A 17,985-nucleotide genomic window follows, 5' to 3' on the forward strand; every position below is an offset into this window, starting at 1 on the left:
GTGAGAGGGGCCACGCAGATGCACAGCAGTGCCTGCACCTGGATACCTGAAGGTAGAGGCTACAAAAGCTCTGTGGAGCTTGCCAGAGGCATGCAGGCCCGGCTCGCTCTGCTCTGCTACGTATGCAAATAATAAACAGAAAAAATGCCAATGTCGCTATTTCTAAATAAGACAATTGTTTGGTCAAAACATACGGATAAGACAGTATGTTTATTAATTTGACTTTTTATTCTTTTTGTTCTTTTTAAATTTTAGTTGATCACTTCTATTTTGGTGATTACTTTTTCAATTATTTGTACAAATTTTTAAAAATCTGGTGTACACAACAAAATTAGATTTGTATCAAAATTCACAACTTGTATTTACAAAAAATTCCATTTTAATTCACCATTCAATCCACATTCATTCATCACTCGAACCAATACAAACAACCACAAAAAGATAATTCACAAAAGGTTGGAATTGCAATATTCACCACAACAAGCGGCTGCTGCTACGTATACAGCAGTAGCCGCTTTTCGGGAATTTCTTCCCTCAGGGGTGGGTCAAGGCTCACAGCACTGCAGCCAATCCAGGTGCTGCCTCACCAGTCAGCCGTTTCCATCAAGCCACAACGCAGGTCACTGCTCCTAGGCGCTCTCACTATCCGTTGGCTCTGCTCTGCCCCAGTATGTCATTCCAAGTATAGGCCCTGATCCGTGGCATGACAGCCTCCCGTTTCCGCCACACCGTGCGGAGCGAGCGCTATGAACCACACCTGCATTACATCAGACAAAGGGAGGACAGATTCCTTATAAGATCTGTTTATAGCGTGCTCTGTCCTGGGGAAATGTAGGATAACGAGTTTGGCAGCGGAGCCTCAGCAAGGCATAACCACCATCTTGGCTCTCCTAGCCACACCCCCTGCAATTGGCCTCCGATGGAGAAAATTCTGACCTGCAAGAGGTGCCGCTCCAGGTCCTGGACCCTTCTCTTGTGGAAAGGTAGGGCCGATTGCGACCAAGAACCCTTCAGTATTTGCCCGGCGTTAGCCGCCTCTCATACCATTCAATATTACCAAACAAAAAGGCAGGCGCTGGAGACTGGAAGGCAGGAAACAGGAGTTTATTACGACGGAGCAGAACACGTCAAATCAAACAACAGGGTACCTTCTCGAGGTGCTCTAAACGCATCCTTGCGGCCTGGCCTTTTATACACAGGTTTATAGCTTTATTACATGAAACACATTCTTGTCAATTCTTTGATGTACGGAAAGACATCCTCGGAATCCCCGCTTCAAGCCCGTTCCCACACACATTTACAGTAGAAGTCCCCACCCCGGTCACAACAGGTGATGATTGTCACGCAGCTGGGCATTCCGCTGATTCCCGGAATGCGTGTGGTTGATCAGATCTCATGGGGTGGGGGCTTTGATCAGTTGGATCCTTTGATGGGGGAGCTTCCTACTGTATGGGGGCAATAAACAGCATCCGCAGGGCCAGGTGGTGGCCTGGGAACAAGCAGGGCAATCGGGCACAGAGGAAAGGGGGTTTATGGCCCAAGCATGTGAGAGCGGGGGCTGTCAGCGCGGGGGGGGATGCTTGCGAGGTTAGGAGAGAGAGAGAGAGAGAGAGAGAGAGAGAGACGCGCTGACTACCGGCAATGGGCAGAGGGGCCATGGCTTTCAAAATGGCTGCCACTTACGCGCACGAAGGGGCCTAAAAAGGGACAAGATGGCGTGGCCACTGTTTCACGATTTTCACTTTACTTTCAACAGTGGCTGTGGTGAACATAAATGAACGCCGCTTATGTATACCTAATTTAGTCATTTTCCACAGTCCCCAGTTTTTATCATAAGTTAGTTTATTTCTGTTCATGTCTGAGGTGAGGATGTACAAGCGGACATTAGTTATACTAATGAGGGAAGTATGTGGCTGGGCTGTCCATTGAGGTCTTTGGTAGCCCATATGCATTACGGGCAGATGGAAATAATCCTGCTATCAATGCTGACAGAATCGTACATAACCATATGTAGTCAATGTGATAGGCGAGGAGGAAGCGCATACAAAATTACATTAGCTGTGTCATACGTTAGACCTGGAGATGGGGACATTACTTAGATGATGTAGGAAGTTTGTTCGAATACAAACATGATGTCATACAAAAATGTTCTGGCAGAATAAGGGCTATTAAGTACATTACTTGAGGTCTGGACTCCATGGGGATCAAAACTAGACAGCATGTTCATGTGCATGACTGGTGTTCTACAGTCATCATGATACAGAGTTAACGCTTTCTTAGTTATCCATGTACAGTTGAAAGTGACCGATGTAAGGTTTCGAAAGCTAAATTGGGTGATAATCAATACAAAGTGGTTGGGAGAGGAATTCAACTTAATACAAGTGACAGTCAAGGGGTGGCAATGTTAAAAAAGGGTTCTTCTCTTCCAGGGGATCCTCATCAATAGTCATAAGCACCGAATATTCCCGCCCATGTGCGGGACCCCGGAAACAATATAAAAATATATATGTATAAAACACATATATCTCGCTCCACATATATGTATGTACATATATCATTTTTCTCACATCAATGCAGCCCCAAAACTGAGGCTAAACAATGCAAACACATATACATGAACTGCAATTAGTAAGGAATCAAAAAACACATTAGGTCAAAAAACCCTTGAACTTTGTGTTTTAATGAGTCAAACCACTCATAAATCCTGAAAATTGCTTATAAATAGACATTGTTAGCCCTCAGGCTGCATTGCAAAACAATATCATAGAAAATGAAACAATTTTCACAATAACTGGCACCGTGCCTTTAAGGCAGCCATGACCCCAGGCTTCCCATCATGCCTCAGGGGTGACAGTTAGGTCAGTTGTTCTTTCCGGCTCCTTCAGTCAGGACCCTGGTGAAACAGCTCCTTTTCTTTTTGACTTTCTGTCAAAAAATATTCAACTTTAACTAGAATTTTGACTTCACTCGACGTCTTTTAGACATAGAGTGCTGCTTAAACAATTTTTAGACTTAAAAAAGGTATTTTTCCTGTCAAAGATGCCTTCTCTCTTTGACAAGTGTCCTTCATGTGGAAGGAAGAAGGCCAAGACTGACACTCATTCAGTCTGTATCCTGTGCCTACCAGACTCTCATTCCTCTAAAACCTGTGAACACTGCCAGGTTTTAACTTCCAGGACTCTTAAAGATCGGGATAGGATTAGAGTTTATGGGCTTTCTGAGAGAGGAAGATCTCCAAAGGAGCAGAAAAGTCGGAAGGCGCGGTCGACGTCGAGAGAAGCCCTGACTGGTTCACATTCGACGTCGGGATCGGCGTTGGAGAAGCAGTCGACGGCGACGAAGAAGATGTCTTCAGCGTCTACATCGAAGGTACCTCCGCTTCAGTCAGCGTCGAGGGACAGGTCGCCGTCGAAGCGGAAGAGCTCGACGGCGAGCCGTATGACGTCGAAACAGCATCGTCATGCTGTGACGTCGAGGCATTCTCCGTCGACGTCGGTCCATCGGCGTTCGACGTCGAGCCATCCTCCGTCGACGGCTAGTCATGGTCGTTCGGCGTCGAGGGAGCCTCTGTCGACACATCATCGGTCGACGTCGATGCAGCCAACGTCGACGCCTGGACAAGAGCGTTCGACGTCGGAGCGGCATTTGGAGTCGAGGCACGCCCAGTCAACGGCGATCGGCGTCGAAACAGCCTCCATCGACGTCGAGCAGACAGCCTTCAACGTCGAAGGACAGTCATCGCCACCCGAGGTCGACGTTAGAGAAATCACGGTCGACGTCGAGGGAGCGCCTACCTGCTCGGCGCTCGGCGTCGATACAACCACCGTCGAGGGATCAGCAAAGATCCAGGGAGCGAAGTTCTTCGCAGACAAAGAACATTACTCCTGCAAAATCAAAGGAGGTGGTTCGGGACAAGGAAAGTGACTTATTGGACCAGACTCACGTCCTAGAGCCGCAGTTGGGTTCTCCAGGTTCAGTATCGGCTGCGGAGGTGGAACAATCTCCAGTGCAGGATCCTCCTGCCAAGAGACGGAGGGTCACAGAAGAAAGATCTCGGTCGAGGTCTTCCTCTGGATCTCTGGTGAGTCTTTCCTCATCTTCCTCATCATCTCGGAGTGGCAGATCCTCGGATGGACAGAGCGGCGCATCTAATAGGGGGAGGTCCAAATCCCCTGCAAGATCGCAACAGGATTGAACGGATCAACCTCCACGGTCACGTACACCTGCGAAGGATCCCGTCCACAAGTCTCCTTCTGTTCATCTTTCCCCAAGGTGGAATAGACCTCTTCACCACTGGGCAAAGGACAAGGAGACGGCAGATCGCCTAAAGCGATATCGAGACCAACCTCTTCCCCGCAGAGAACGGTCTCGTTCTAGGCACTCAAGTAATTCTCGTCACAAAGAGCGATCTCGTTCCAAGACGCGTTCTAGCAGAAGATCTAGGTCCATGAGGACACGTAGTTCTTCAAGTTCATCGAGAACGCGATCTCACAGGGAGTACTCCCCGACTCTTACAAACAGTCCACGCTCAAGAGTGTCTCCAACTGAGGATATTTTCTCGTTCCAAGATACCTTGGGCAGGGGAGCCCTGAAGCTGGGAGTACCGATGACAGCTCCACAAGTCAAGACGACTGTCATATTCGAAACCCTGCAACATAGATCAGCACCCAAACCGGTGTTGCCGTTGGTTCCGGGTATAATGGAACATGTGAATGAAGTCTTCCTCACTCCGGCAACGGTGAAGTCCGTTCCAGCGAGGATTCTCAAAAAGTATCGTCCTCCGGAAGAGGACCCTCTGTTCCTCAAAGCTGATCCCCCGCCAGATTCAGTGATCATTACGGCGGCAAGAAAATCCAATGCGGTGGCTTCCTCATCCACGGTACCTCCGGATAAGGATAGCAAGGTGCAAGACTCATGGGGGAGAAGGGTGTGTAACACCTCAGCCTCTTTCCTCAAGGTCTCCAACGCGGAAGCCCTGCTCGGCAGGTATGACAGGTCTCTGTGGGACTCACTTCAGAGATTTACCGCAAAACTTCCTGAGGAAGATAGAAAGGACTTTGAGGAGGTTCTGATGGAGGGCAGTCAAGTCTCCAATCAGATTATAGGATCGGCAGCAGATGGGGCAACGCTGGCTGCGCATGGCTATGTGCACAGAGTTACAGCAAGGAGAACATCTTGGTTACGCCTCACAGCATTAAAACCAGAGGCTCAAGCAAGAATCCTAAACCTTCCTTTTTCAGGCACATCTCTTTTTGGAGCAAGTGCGGATGAGGAGATGCAGCGGATGAAGACCGAGTTGGACACCCTCAAAGCGGTGGGACTCGAGAAGAAAAAGGAATTCAAGAAGAAATTCCGTTCGAACAACAAAGGTTATTCGAAGCAGAGGGTTCAAACCCCTCAATGGCAGAATGGCCAGAACCAGCAGGGCCAGCAAAAGGCACAGTACAAAGGCAAGGGCAATTCCAAGGGAAATGGAAATCAGCGCCAAGGCAACAACTTCAATAAAGCTCAGCAGAAGCAATGAGTCTTCACTTCCCCCAGCGCCGTTACCCACTCCAGTGGGGGGAAGCATTGCGCATCACAGGACAGAGTGGCAGGCCATTACAAAAGATCAATGGGTGTTGTCTACGCTGCAGAATGGGTACTGTCTTCGTTTCCATCGTCTACCTCCACACGTTTCCCCGATGTCAACTTCAAGCCACCAGCTGCAAAGGTTAAAGGCAGAAGTAGCTACACACCTCGAAAAAGAAGCCATCGAGAGAGTTCCGGTGTCCCAAAAGGGGGAAAGGAGTGTACTCGAGGTATTTTCTGGTCAGAAAAAAGGGCCAAAAGGAAGACTACAGGCCCATTCTGGACTTGAGAACACTCAATCTGCATGTCCGAAAAGAAAAGTTTTGCATGTTGGCGCTTCACCAGATATATCCACATCTCAGGCAGGGGGATTGGATGTGTTCGATGGACCTTCAAGATGCGTACTTCCATATACCAATACGGCAAGATCACAGGAGATTCCTTCGATTCCGGGTGGGGACCTCTCACTACCAGTTCAAAGTCCTTCCGTTTGGGTTGAAGTCGGCTCCCAGGGTGTTCACCAAGTGTGTCGCAGTGGTGGCGGCAGCTCTACGCCGCAGGGGAGTCTTCGTATACCCATACTTAGACGATTGACTGTTGAAAGGTCCAACTCCAGGCAATGTAAGGAATCAATTCCAGACATGCATAGAACTTTGTCAGCGTCTATGTCTACACGTCAACTACAGCAAGTCTGTCTCACAGCCCACTCAGAAGATCCACTTCCTAGGAGCTCTGCTAGACTCCGAAGTAGGAAAAGTGTTTCCTTCGGAGGAGAGACAGTTTTCGATAGCCCTCAAGTGCCAGCAAGTTCTTCTGCACAGGTCCCAGAAAGTGCGGAAGATAGCCTCACTCTTGGGGTCGATGGCTTCCTGCATCTTCCTAGTACCGAACGCCAGACTTCGGATGCGTCCTCTTCAGCAGGATCTGGAGGACAAATGGGACCAACACTCAGATCGATGGGATGATCGGATCACTTTGTTGGAGGTAGCTCAATCTTCCCTCCAGTGGTGGACAAAGAGACAGAACATGCAGGTGGGAGTTCTCTTCCATCAACCCCCTCCAACACAAACGATCATCACAGATGCATCATTACAAGGATGGGGAGCGCACATGGGACCCCTACAAGTGCAGGGTCTGTGGTCTCCCAAGGAAAGCACTTATCATATCAACTTGCTGGAATTGAGAGCGGTTCACCTGGCTCTCAAAGCGTTCCTTCCCTCGCTTCAAGAGAAAATGGTTCTAGTACAGACGGACAACACCGCCACGATGTACTATTTGAACAAGCAGGGAGGAACACGCTCAAGGACTCTGTCACTGGAAGCTCAGCGCATCTGACATTGGCTTCTAGCTCGCAAGTTGTCTGTTCAGGCAGTCCACCTCCCAGGAGAGCAGAACGTGAGGGCGAACGCACTAAGTCGGCACTTTGAAGACAGAGAAGACTGGGTTCTCAACGACGAAGTGCTAGACGACATTTTCCAGTCTTGGGGTTGTCCTTCAATAGATCTCTTCGCGGACGACGAAAACACCAAATGCCCAAGCTTCACCTCCAGGTTCTATCGACCAGGAACGAGAGGGAATGCTCTTTTAATAGACTGGTCAGGGCAGTTTGTGTACGCCTTTCCACCCCTTCCGCTGATCCCGAAGGTGGTGAGCAAGCTGAACCACTCGTGCACAACGATGATCCTGATTGTCCCCGACTGGCCGAGACAATGGTGGTACACAGACCTACTTCGCCTATCAGTGTCTCCTCACAAGAGGCTTCCATGCAGGCAGGACCTGTTGTCGAAGATGAACGGGAGGATTCACCATCCCAACCTTCCGTCACTGAACTTGGCAGCATGGCTCCTGAGGTCATTCAGTACGGCCATCTAGGGCTGCCACAGGACTGCATGTCCATTCTGAAAGAAGCACGACGTCCTTCCACGAGACATTCTTATGCATGCAAGTGGAAGAGATTCTATATGTGGTGCATGCAGAATGGTCACAATCCGGTAAAAAGTCAGGAAGAAGCAGTTCTCCCATACTTGTTGTACCTGACTAAAGCAGGTTTGAAGTTTAACTCCATTAAGGTGCATTTAGCCGCTATTACAGCTTATAGGCGATCACCTTCACAAACTTCTTTTTTTCAGCTTCCTGCAGTAAAAGATTTCCTGCAGGGTCTAAAGAAGGTGTACCCTCCTGTACGGCCTCCTGCTCCGCCTTGGGAGCTGAACCTAGTCCTATCAAAATTGATGGGTTCGTCTTTTGAGCCTATTCATAAAGCTTCTTTACAGCATATTTCCTGGAAAGCGGCTTTTTTGATAGCGATTACGTCAGCCCGTAGGGTGAGCGAAATTCAGGCCCTATGTACTAAAGAACCGTATACAGTCTTTCATTTGAACAGAGTGGTGCTTAGAACGCATCCTTCTTTCCTGCCTAAAGTGGTATCAGATTTTCATGTCAATCAGTCTATCTCTTTACCCACTTTCTTTCCTAATCCCTCTACTCCAGCTGAGAGGGTGTTACACTCTTTGGACCTGAAAAGGGTTTTTAAAGTTCTATCTGGACAGGTCCAAGTCTATTCGACATTCTGATCAATTGTTTGTTAACTACGGATCGATCAGAACTGGTCATGCAGCCTCGAAACGTTCTATCTCCAGTTGGATCGTTTCGTGTATCAAGCTTGCTTACCAATTGGCGCAGAAGACTTTAGGGGGTACCCCTAAGGCGCATTCTACTAGAGGTAGAGCAGCCACGGCGGCTTACCTGCAGGATGTGCCCATGTCTGAGATTTGTAAAGCGGCGACCTGGAGGTCTGTCCATACATTTACCAGACATTACTGTCTAGATTCTGACACGAGAGCAGATACCCAGGTGGGCCAAGCCTCCCTGAGGAATCTGTTTAACAGCTGAAGTTTTTTTTGGCTGTTATGATTTGGTTGGGTCATGTACTTCTCATTTACCTGCAGGTGGTTGATGGGCTTGCTATTCTATTCAGTGCTTATGACTATTTATGAGGATCCCCTGGAAGAGAAGGATAAGTTACTTACCTGTACTCCTAGTTCTCTTCCAGGGGTATCCTCATCAAAGTCATAAGCAACCCACCCGCCTCCCCAGGTAAATGAGATTTAGTACTGTTTCAATCTTGTGGTTGAGCCCTGTCTTCAGGGTTATGCAAAGAACAACTGACCTAACTGTCACCCCTGAGGCATGATGGGAAGCCTGGGGTCATGGCTGCCTTAAAGGCCCGGTGCCAGTTATTGTGAAAATGGTTTCATTTTCTATGATATTGTTTTGCAATGCAGCCTGAGGGCTAACAATGTCTATTTATAAGTAATTTTCAGGATTTATGAGTGGTTTGACTCATTAAAACACAAAGTTCAAGGGTTTTTTGACCTAATGTGTTTTTTAATTCCTTACTAATTGCAGTTCATGTATATGTGTTTGCATTGTTTAGCCTCAGTTTTGGGGCTGCATTGATGTGAGAAAAATGATATATGTACATACATATATGTGGAGCGAGATATATGTGTTTTATACATATATATTTTTATATTGTTTCCGGGGTCCCGCACATGGGCGGGAATATTCAGTGCTTATGACTTTGATGAGGATACCCCTGGAAGAGAACTAGGATTACAGGTAAGTAACTTATCCTTCTTTCCAGTGTCTTATTACAGCGAGCCATCACTGGTAGGCTCTCATTGTTCTTCTTCTTTCGTTGGCACTGTTGAGCACCGGCGGTGGAGCTATGCGTCCAGCTCTAAGCCAGATTTCGCGTTGCAGGGTGTGGCCGTTCTTTGCTCTCGGACCACAGGCCTGTTTGTCCAGTTCCCTAACTAATCTATCATAGGTACTTTATGCTTGATACCCGCATTCCGTTCTTCTTTCGTGACAAACCCTATTCTATCTTTGTGCTGGGTTTCTTCTTCAAGTCAAGTTAAAAAAACTCCATATGAAAAAGGGGGGATGGGGGCGTGCTTTGGGAGGCCGAGGGAAGAGAGGGTGGAGTGGGATCAGATCTGAAATGGACCAAGGAGGGCAGAAATTTCAAGCAAGTGGGCCCATCAATCGGGCTCAATGGGCTGGGACTTTCGGCACGAGCTGATCAACAAGCAGGGGGCTTCTGGACAGCCCTTCTTTCTTTCACTTTCCATGTTGAGAATGGTGCCTCGTCCCGCATCTCTTTGCTCTGCGGCTCCACCTTGGTCGAGGTCATAGATGTTCCACGATCTGCAGCCAGGCTGTGCGTCACGTCCGGCTCCTCTCCTCCGACGACTGTATGTTATCTTTAAATAAGTACAAAAACAAGTTTTAGAGAACTGGCAGGGGAAGACGTTTACACACTTCAATTTCTCTCCCAACCCCAAGTAGCTGGGGAAACGTTTATCGGTCACGATAGGGTGGATGCTTATTAATCCTTACATCGGGGTATGCTATTAACTCATGAATCATTGCTGTGGTGCAGGTTTGCAAGCATTTCCACTATTTTCCATCATCATGTCTGTTTGGTGTTCATTCCTGTTACATTCGTGAACGTGGCAAGAAGTCTGATATCTATCAATTACATGGTCTATCGAATTCAAACCGGCTCCTCCGGTAGAGACTCGTTTTTCTAAAACAAATCCTGTTGAGCTATATTTTTCTTCAGGGTCTGCTAATTTATGAAAAGTGTGAAGTGCTATTATCATGGGCTTATAGGTACTTTTTCCAGGGAAGGACACACGTTAAGCATTTTTCTTTTCTGGAAGCAACGGCTAACCTTTATCAGTTTTAGACGATTTATCTTTAAAAACAAGGTCATCAGCTACATTCTTTAAGATTTTCTGGGACGATTGGTACAGAACTGGGACCATTCTGGAAAAACGGGGATGTTTCGGACACTCTACTTTTGTGCAATGGGCGGGGTAATCTGAACGATGAAGGTGGTGTTACTAAAGCACTAAAACAAAAAGCCACTGACATATAGCGCCCTTTTAAGGGCCAGATTAGGGGACATCAGTCGTCTTACCTGTCCTTTCTTTCTCAGCCAATTAAGTTCCATCATTTTACAGAAAGGAGAGGTAGTAATATGGCAAAATACGATCGTTTTGTTTCTGTCAATTTGTTCAAACACTGTCGTGTTTGAAGCCAATTATACATGTACTGGCGAGGTACAGTGTCGTCATTTGTTCAAAAGGGAGCAAGGGAGCCCTCAGAGGGAGAGAGCGTCGTGCGCACCAAATAGGCTATTCAGTACACGTACAACATAAAGAGAGAGAGAGAAAAACGTGTACAGTAATAGGCTATTCAGTGCACACACACATAGAACAGTACGGGTCAGTCTTACTTATAAAAACACAAGCTGAGGGAAAACATAAATTCATAGTTTACGTACACACAAATACCAGATAGGATGCGACAGTACATACATCAAGTACAAAAACCTAAGACAAAACAAAGAGCTATTTTGGGCAAAAGGACTTTTTTCATGCGTGTTGCGCATTCTCAGTATTCCACTTAATTCATTTGGGGGTCGAGCTCTTTACTCTCCTTCCTTCCTAATAGTAGACAATTTTTGTTGGTGGCCTCATTTCAAAAATACTTACTCCTTTTTTTTAATTGGTCGGACACTAGTCCAGTCGTGCTTATACTCACGGTGGGGTCTTCCAACATCTAGGCAAATGATGATCCAAGCTGAGGTAAAGGAGGGGTGTCAGTCGGACGTGCAACGGTACAATTCTTATTTTTCTATGAGGATGGAAGAAGAAGGGGTAAATCTCAAACATGACAATATCCCTAATTTTCTGGGCGGAGGGGGATTTTGGATGAACCCCAACCCGGGGTACTCTTAACTTCTCTATTTAGTCAGCACATAAATTGACTCACTGGTGCGCATTATTTTAGTTGCACATTTGGGATATCGGTTGGAGTCGGGTTCGTTGTACTGCAATAACCCTTCAAGTTTCTGATGTAGGCCACTCTCCCATTCACTAGCTCCAGAGAGAGAGAGAGGCGTTTCTAAGTAAGGAATGTGCTATACTCTTATTCGTCTTTCACATGCAGGTACCATGTTCGGGCTTATTTTTCTCATCCCATTAACCGTTCGATCAACACCTCAGTCATACAAAAAGCATTCTCTTATCGACCCAGACGTGCGCCACACATAAGCATTCATACCGCACAAATCAGGGCACACGCGCACATTCATACCATACAATTGTTCACGCTCCCAGAGATAGCTCCTGTATACAATGTACCATCTCACAAGGCTAGCCTATTTTTCGCGTGGAACACGGTGCGTTTTAGGTCTTCTCCATACTTCAGCTGAAATTCCGATGTAACCCCCAGAAAAAGAAAAGAGGGGGAGGGGGCAGCGTTCAAAGCACATCAGCGCGCATAAACACGAAAATGTTTTTACCTACCACGTACCTGACTTATCTCTTTGGGATGCAGTCCCTTGCATCTCGGCATTGAAGCCCAGAGGAACTGGTAGTGTGGCAAAGATAACCAATGATAGGCTGTCCATTACATAGATCGCCCACGTGTGGTAGTACAGACCGCGTGTAGGAAAGGGTCAAAAGCCAGGGGTATTCAGTATAAGGTGAGGGGGGGTGACGGATTCATGTTTTCATTTGAAGAAAAGAAATGGTCTACAGTGGTATAGGGTCGTTCCTATTCGCAGAGCATGGAAACTATTGGGGGCGGCAAGTTTCACTGATGGCTTTTGTGCTTTCAATAGTATGCGTTTTGCCTAATGTTAGACTAGATGGCATTCCTTTGATGAGGTTTAGGAGCATTTGAAAAACTCCTCTGATACACGTGGTGTGTAAAACAAAGATTACGATGTTTAGGATTCCGAGGACCAGAATGCACTTGGGGTTCATCACTAACAATATTTCGGGCCAATGTACTTCTTCGGGAAATTTACAACTGTAGTGTAATAAAAGATTCCTAGTTTGAAAAAGGCGCGCTTTTGATCCACGAGGGAGCTGTGAAGTAAAAGAGGTTCGATCTACTGTCCTATTCATAGATATATCTAAATATCAGGATCTTTACTGATTGCTTATGCTGCAGGAATGTAAAATACAACAGATCTTGACTATTCTCTTCGCATTATTTCTGTGTACTATGTCTTTTTAACTTTTCATAATCAAATTGCTTCATTTTACTTGCCCTTTACTTATTTGAAGATAGTAGCCTTTATTCAAAACCTACCAATCTAAGCGACTGTTATGATGCTAGTTCCATATATTTTTAAAAACCTTTATTGTGAAAATGTCAGCATTCAAATACGGGCCTACAACCATATAGGCCGGCCACGGAGCAGACTGGAAACGCATGAGGTAAGGAGAGATTACACTGTAGTATAAGAGTATGTAACGGGCGAGCCATTTAATAGTAAAAACTAAACGTGACTAACAGTTGCAGGATCAGTGAAGGTTTATAATTGAAAGTATAACAGGATCAGTTACAATAAAATCGTCCATATGCACACCGTGGGCGAGTATCATGAGTAACACTACTTCGAAGCTACAATAATACAATAATCAATAATGAATAAAAACCCAACATCAATAGGGTTGTCCGCATGCCTAGTCAGTACCCTTCCCCGCCCGCCATGTGCACAAAGACCGCATACATATCCCATAACATCAAGGCTAAGTAACTAGAACGCAATAAGGAGTTGCAAGTCCCGCCTATACTGACGCCATTTTGGCCGAGGCCGGGCAGGTCCAGAGTATAGTCCAAATGCCTCCAATAACTAGCGGCTGGACCAGAACCCCTTTCGGCAGTTCAAAAAAATTCCGTTAACGCCAACAGAAAGGACAGGCGGCATGAACCGTGACTCAAAGGTGAGGAAGGCAAAATCTTCCCTACCGGGTCACGCTGAGGTCCCATAGGAACTGATCGAGTTGGTAGTCTACAGTGTCTCTTGGTAATTCGGACAAAAGCTGGCGTCAGCATGAGAGCACCACCATCTTGCGGCAACGTCGCGGCCACTCCGGAGAGCGGGACAGCAGGCGTATCCCTCAGCCTCCCTCACAGCACCAGATGGGGGTAAGGCGGCGGTCACCCGGGGCAGAGGCACATCAATGGGGGATGATCGAGCAACAGTGGCGGTCGCCCCCACCGGAAGCCAGCGGGAGTCGAGGGCCAACGACTTCCGTAGAATCTTTAAAGCTGAGAGAACGTCTTCAAGAGTGGGGCTCATGCCCGAGCAGGCAAGCATCCGAGTTCCATGTTAGCCCAGAGCCATCCTAGTGGACCAGGCCCAAATCCGGGGAGCTGGCCGCCATCTTGAGAGTCCCACAGCAGCTGCCCTTCACCACGGCCACTGGAGCTGGCCCCCCGGTCAGCCAGCCGCGGGGGCTCCGCAAGTGGAACGCGAATGGCAATCTTGGTGCAGGAGAGGAACCTCCACCTGGGGGGGGGGGCGTCCGCGTCGCCTCTCCGCGGGCGCCCCACGACGTCTCCTGGCGCAGGTATACAAAATGGCCGGACCAGGCAACAAAGGGGAGAGCCATCAGCAAGGCATCCCCCGCACACAACTTGCTGGACACCACCTCTGGACGATCCGGGGACGGGCTCCGGCGCGTTGTGTTGCCTCCGGCTTATTCGCACAACAGTCCCTTTTGGTCGGCCTCCATCCTCCACCCCAGGCCGCCACCGATGCCACCTCGCCGGCTGATGGCTGCAGGCAAGGCCCCGGTCTCCACGTGCCGGAGGCCTCATTTTCCGGACGAGCGTAGCTGCGGATCTGCTGCACTCCGGAGCCTCCGGGACGGATGGTAGGTATCAGCAGACTTTTTATCTGTATAAGGTTGTCGTTATTGGGCAGGGTGGGCGGCAGGATAGACACGTATTGGGCAGCGAGGGCGGGGGAGCCGAGCTACCTTGCGGCCATCACGGTGTCGAGCTCGGCTCCTCCCACTAGTTTCATATTTCTCGTGAAGGGCTGTTCCTAGTGTTTCTATTTTAGCGGGGTCAAAAAGATCCCATCAGTGGCCTACTGATTTTGCTCAATTTCTTTTGTTTTTCCTAGCGATTTTTATGCCATAGTTTGCTAGAAAGATACAGCGGCTAATCTGTATTTTATATACATGTCCTTTTTATTAGGGGTGCCCTCCGGTGGAGCCGGATGATCTACCTCTAATAAACGGTACGGGTAGAACCAATTACCAATCAGTGGGGAGAAGATGGGCATGACGGGTTACAATGGGAGACAAAAGTCTGCACTACCTATCTTTTCACTGCTTGCAAAGACTAGACAGAATATCTCTATTCCACGTTATTTGTAAGCAGAGAATACCTCCAAAGAACCAATATCGAACAATCAATGTTCGGACAATCAAACAATCAATGGCGAGAAAAAGATAGGCACGACGGGTTACAACGGGAGACAAAAGTCTGCGTTACCTACCCTTCACTACCTGCAAAGGAGGATAGAATACTTTTATTCTTCCCCGTTTGCAGACAGAGAATTCTCAAGAGAACAATCCTCGAACAAACAATTGTTCGGGCAAATAATCAATCAGTGGGGGAGAAAAATAGGCACGACGGGTTACAACGGGGGACAAAAGTCCGCGTTACCTACCCTTCACTACCTGCAAAGGAAGAGAGATTCTTTCTATTCTTCTCCGTTTGCAGACAGAGAATCTCCAAAAGGAACCAACAATTCAAAGAGTAATACTAGTATTTTCCAAACAATCTAACAATCATTTCACAATTCGTCGTGTTACACGACCTTACCCGGACCGCATGGACAGTTTCTTGTCTTCCGAATCCAGCGCCCGATCGTCCTCTATTTTCTGTCGCGGCACTTCCTGATGGTTCCCAGTCAGGACCGTAGATCACTCGAGAGAGGTCTGTTCGGAACCAGTGAAGATCGGATGATCGGCTGTCAGACGAGGGTCTATCGGACAGGAGCTCTCCCGATCGTTGCAGTCGTTCACTCTGTCGTCAGGACCTCTCCCACTGGATCCACGTGTCACTGATGGGCCCCACGCTTGGGACGCCAATTGTGGAAAGGTAGGGCCGATTGCGACCAAGAACCCTTCAGTATTTGCCCGGCGTTAGCCGCCTCTCATACCATTCAATATTACCAAACAAAGAGGCAGGCGCTGGAGACTGGAAGGCAGGAAACAGGAGTTTATTCCGACGGAGCAGAACACGTCAAATCAGACAACAGGGTATCTTCTCGAGGTGCTCTAAACGCATCCTTGCGGCCTGGCCTTTTATACACAGGTTTATAGCTTTATTACATGAAACACATTCTTGTCAATTCTTTGATGTACGGAAAGACATCCTCGGAATCCCCGCTTCAAGCCCGTTCCCACACACATTTACAGTAGAAGTCCCCACCCCGGTCACAACAGGTGATGATTGTCACGCAGCTGGGCATTCCGCCGATTCCCGGAATGCGTGTGGTTGATCGGATCTCATGGGGTGGGGGCTTTGATCAGTTGGATCCTTTGATGGGGGAGCTTCCTACTGTATGGGGGCAATAAACAGCATCCGCAGGGCCAGGTGGTGGCCTGGGAACAAGCAGGGCAATCGGGCACAGAGGAAAGGGGGTTTATGGCCCAAGCATGTGAGAGCGGGGGCTGTCAGCGCGCGGGGGGATGCTTGCGAGGTTAGGAGAGAGAGAGAGAGAGAGACGCTGGCTACCGGCAATGGGCAGAGGGGCCATGGCTTTCAAAATGGCTGCCACTTACGCGCACGAAGGGGCCTAAAAAGGGACAAGATGGCGTGGCCACTGTTTCACGATTTTCACTTTACTTTCAACAGTGGCTGTGGTGAACATAAATGAACGCCGCTTATGTATACCTAATTTAGTCATTTTCCACAGTCTGGTTTCAAAGCATACTCCTCCAGCCTGCAAACTGCAAGATCGGAACTCTAGGTGATAATCCAAGTGTTCTGGTCTCTTTGAGTCAGAAACAACCACCTACGTCTCCCGCCAACACGAAGCTTCGATGGTGACCTGCTCTGTACGCTTGCAATGTTGGCCCATTTTTCCCACCAACCCGAAGCTCTGACAGCGACCAGCTCTTCACACTGATGACAATCTCTCCATGGCTTCCACTAATGTGAAGCTCTGGCTGTATGTTGTTGATTGGAACTGGACTGAGTAGAAGGTAAACTCTCCACCCCAGGATGCACCTGGTCCCTGCATTGCAGTGGGCCTGAACTTTTTGATGTTGACCTGGTCCAGTGCAACCAACTTTGTGCTTTTTGGTGCTGTTTGTACCTGAAAGTTTAAAAATGCACAACTTCTACTTTGTGGATTTTTGTTGTTTTGGTGTCATGTTATTTATTAACTTTTACTCTGTTTTCTAAGATGGTTTGGGATTTGTCTTGTGTTATTCCACACAAAGAAGGGGAGAGGGTCAAACCACTACTCTACCACCCCGAACCCCCTAGAGTTTACATTATACACACAACGAGGAGTAGAGAGGAAACGACCACAGATAAAGATGAAAACAAGCAGTGACACACTGATGTGTTTTGAAAAACTGCCCTCACTCACACACAAATGTGTGTGACATGCTTCATCATCGGGTCTGCTTACAACTCGTAATGGCGTCAAGCGGGAGGAGCTCCAAGGAACACAACTGTCCCGGTGGAGCCTCCGGCACCTTTTGTGCCCGTGTCCTAGGCGTATTTGTGTGTGAGTGAGGGCAGTTTTTCAAAACATATCAGTGTGTCACTGCTTGTTTTCATCTTTATCTGTGGTTGTTTCCTCTCCACCCCTCGTTGTGTATATTTGTCTTGTGTTCACTTTTTACTTTTCGAATGCTGCATAAACACTTTTCACATTGCCTCTAAGTAATGCCTGATTACTTTTGCTCCCAGCTACCAGGCGGATAAGTGCAGGTTTATTTAGTGACATTTGTGTTGCACACTGACAAGGATTGCGTTAATTAGTTGAGTGGGGCCCTCGCCTCTCTCAGCTAATAACCCACTTTCTTCCTACATTATTTCTGATGGATACATCTTCCCACAAATCCTCATCATTGCATGTCCATTATATGCTAAGATGGCCATCGAAAGTTTTAAAGATGAGTTTGATTATAATGATTAAATTTTCTTAACTTACCTTATTGCAGCAAATCCCTATTTGCTTTCTTAACATCTGACAATTTTCAAGAGATCATGTTAGCTTCGTTGTTGTCAGTGCACTTAATTATCTGATGTTCATAGTAGCCTTGTTGGTTATCATACAAAAATGTGTTATCTTGTTTTCTGAAGGGTTTGAACTGATGGGAAGCCCCTCTGAGCATTTTAACGATTTTGAAGACAAAATGCAGGTGTTGGAGTGGAAGGAACTTATCAGGAGCATTTCTAAGCGGTATATAGGTGAGTTAATAATTATGACACAATAACTGCAAGAGTTATAAAAAGTATATTCAACAGGATAAATCAGACGCAGCTTCTATCATCTACAATCCA

At 47.4% G+C, this 17,985-nt stretch overlaps 1 protein-coding gene across 1 annotated transcript in view; it reads left to right on the forward strand.

The window, feature by feature from the left end:
- The window catches only part of IDUA (alpha-L-iduronidase), a 2,362,715-nt gene that overhangs the window by 698,842 nt on the left and 1,645,888 nt on the right, over positions 1-17,985 (forward strand). The window contains exon 4 of the mRNA XM_086961811.1: positions 17,785-17,892. Within this exon, the coding sequence (XP_086817937.1) occupies positions 17,785-17,892 (108 nt within the window). The remainder of the gene's footprint in view (positions 1-17,784; positions 17,893-17,985) is intronic.

Source organism: Lissotriton vulgaris, chromosome 3_1, assembly GCF_964263255.1.
Source record: "Lissotriton vulgaris chromosome 3_1, aLisVul1.2, whole genome shotgun sequence".
Lineage (NCBI taxonomy): Eukaryota > Metazoa > Chordata > Amphibia > Caudata > Salamandridae > Lissotriton > Lissotriton vulgaris.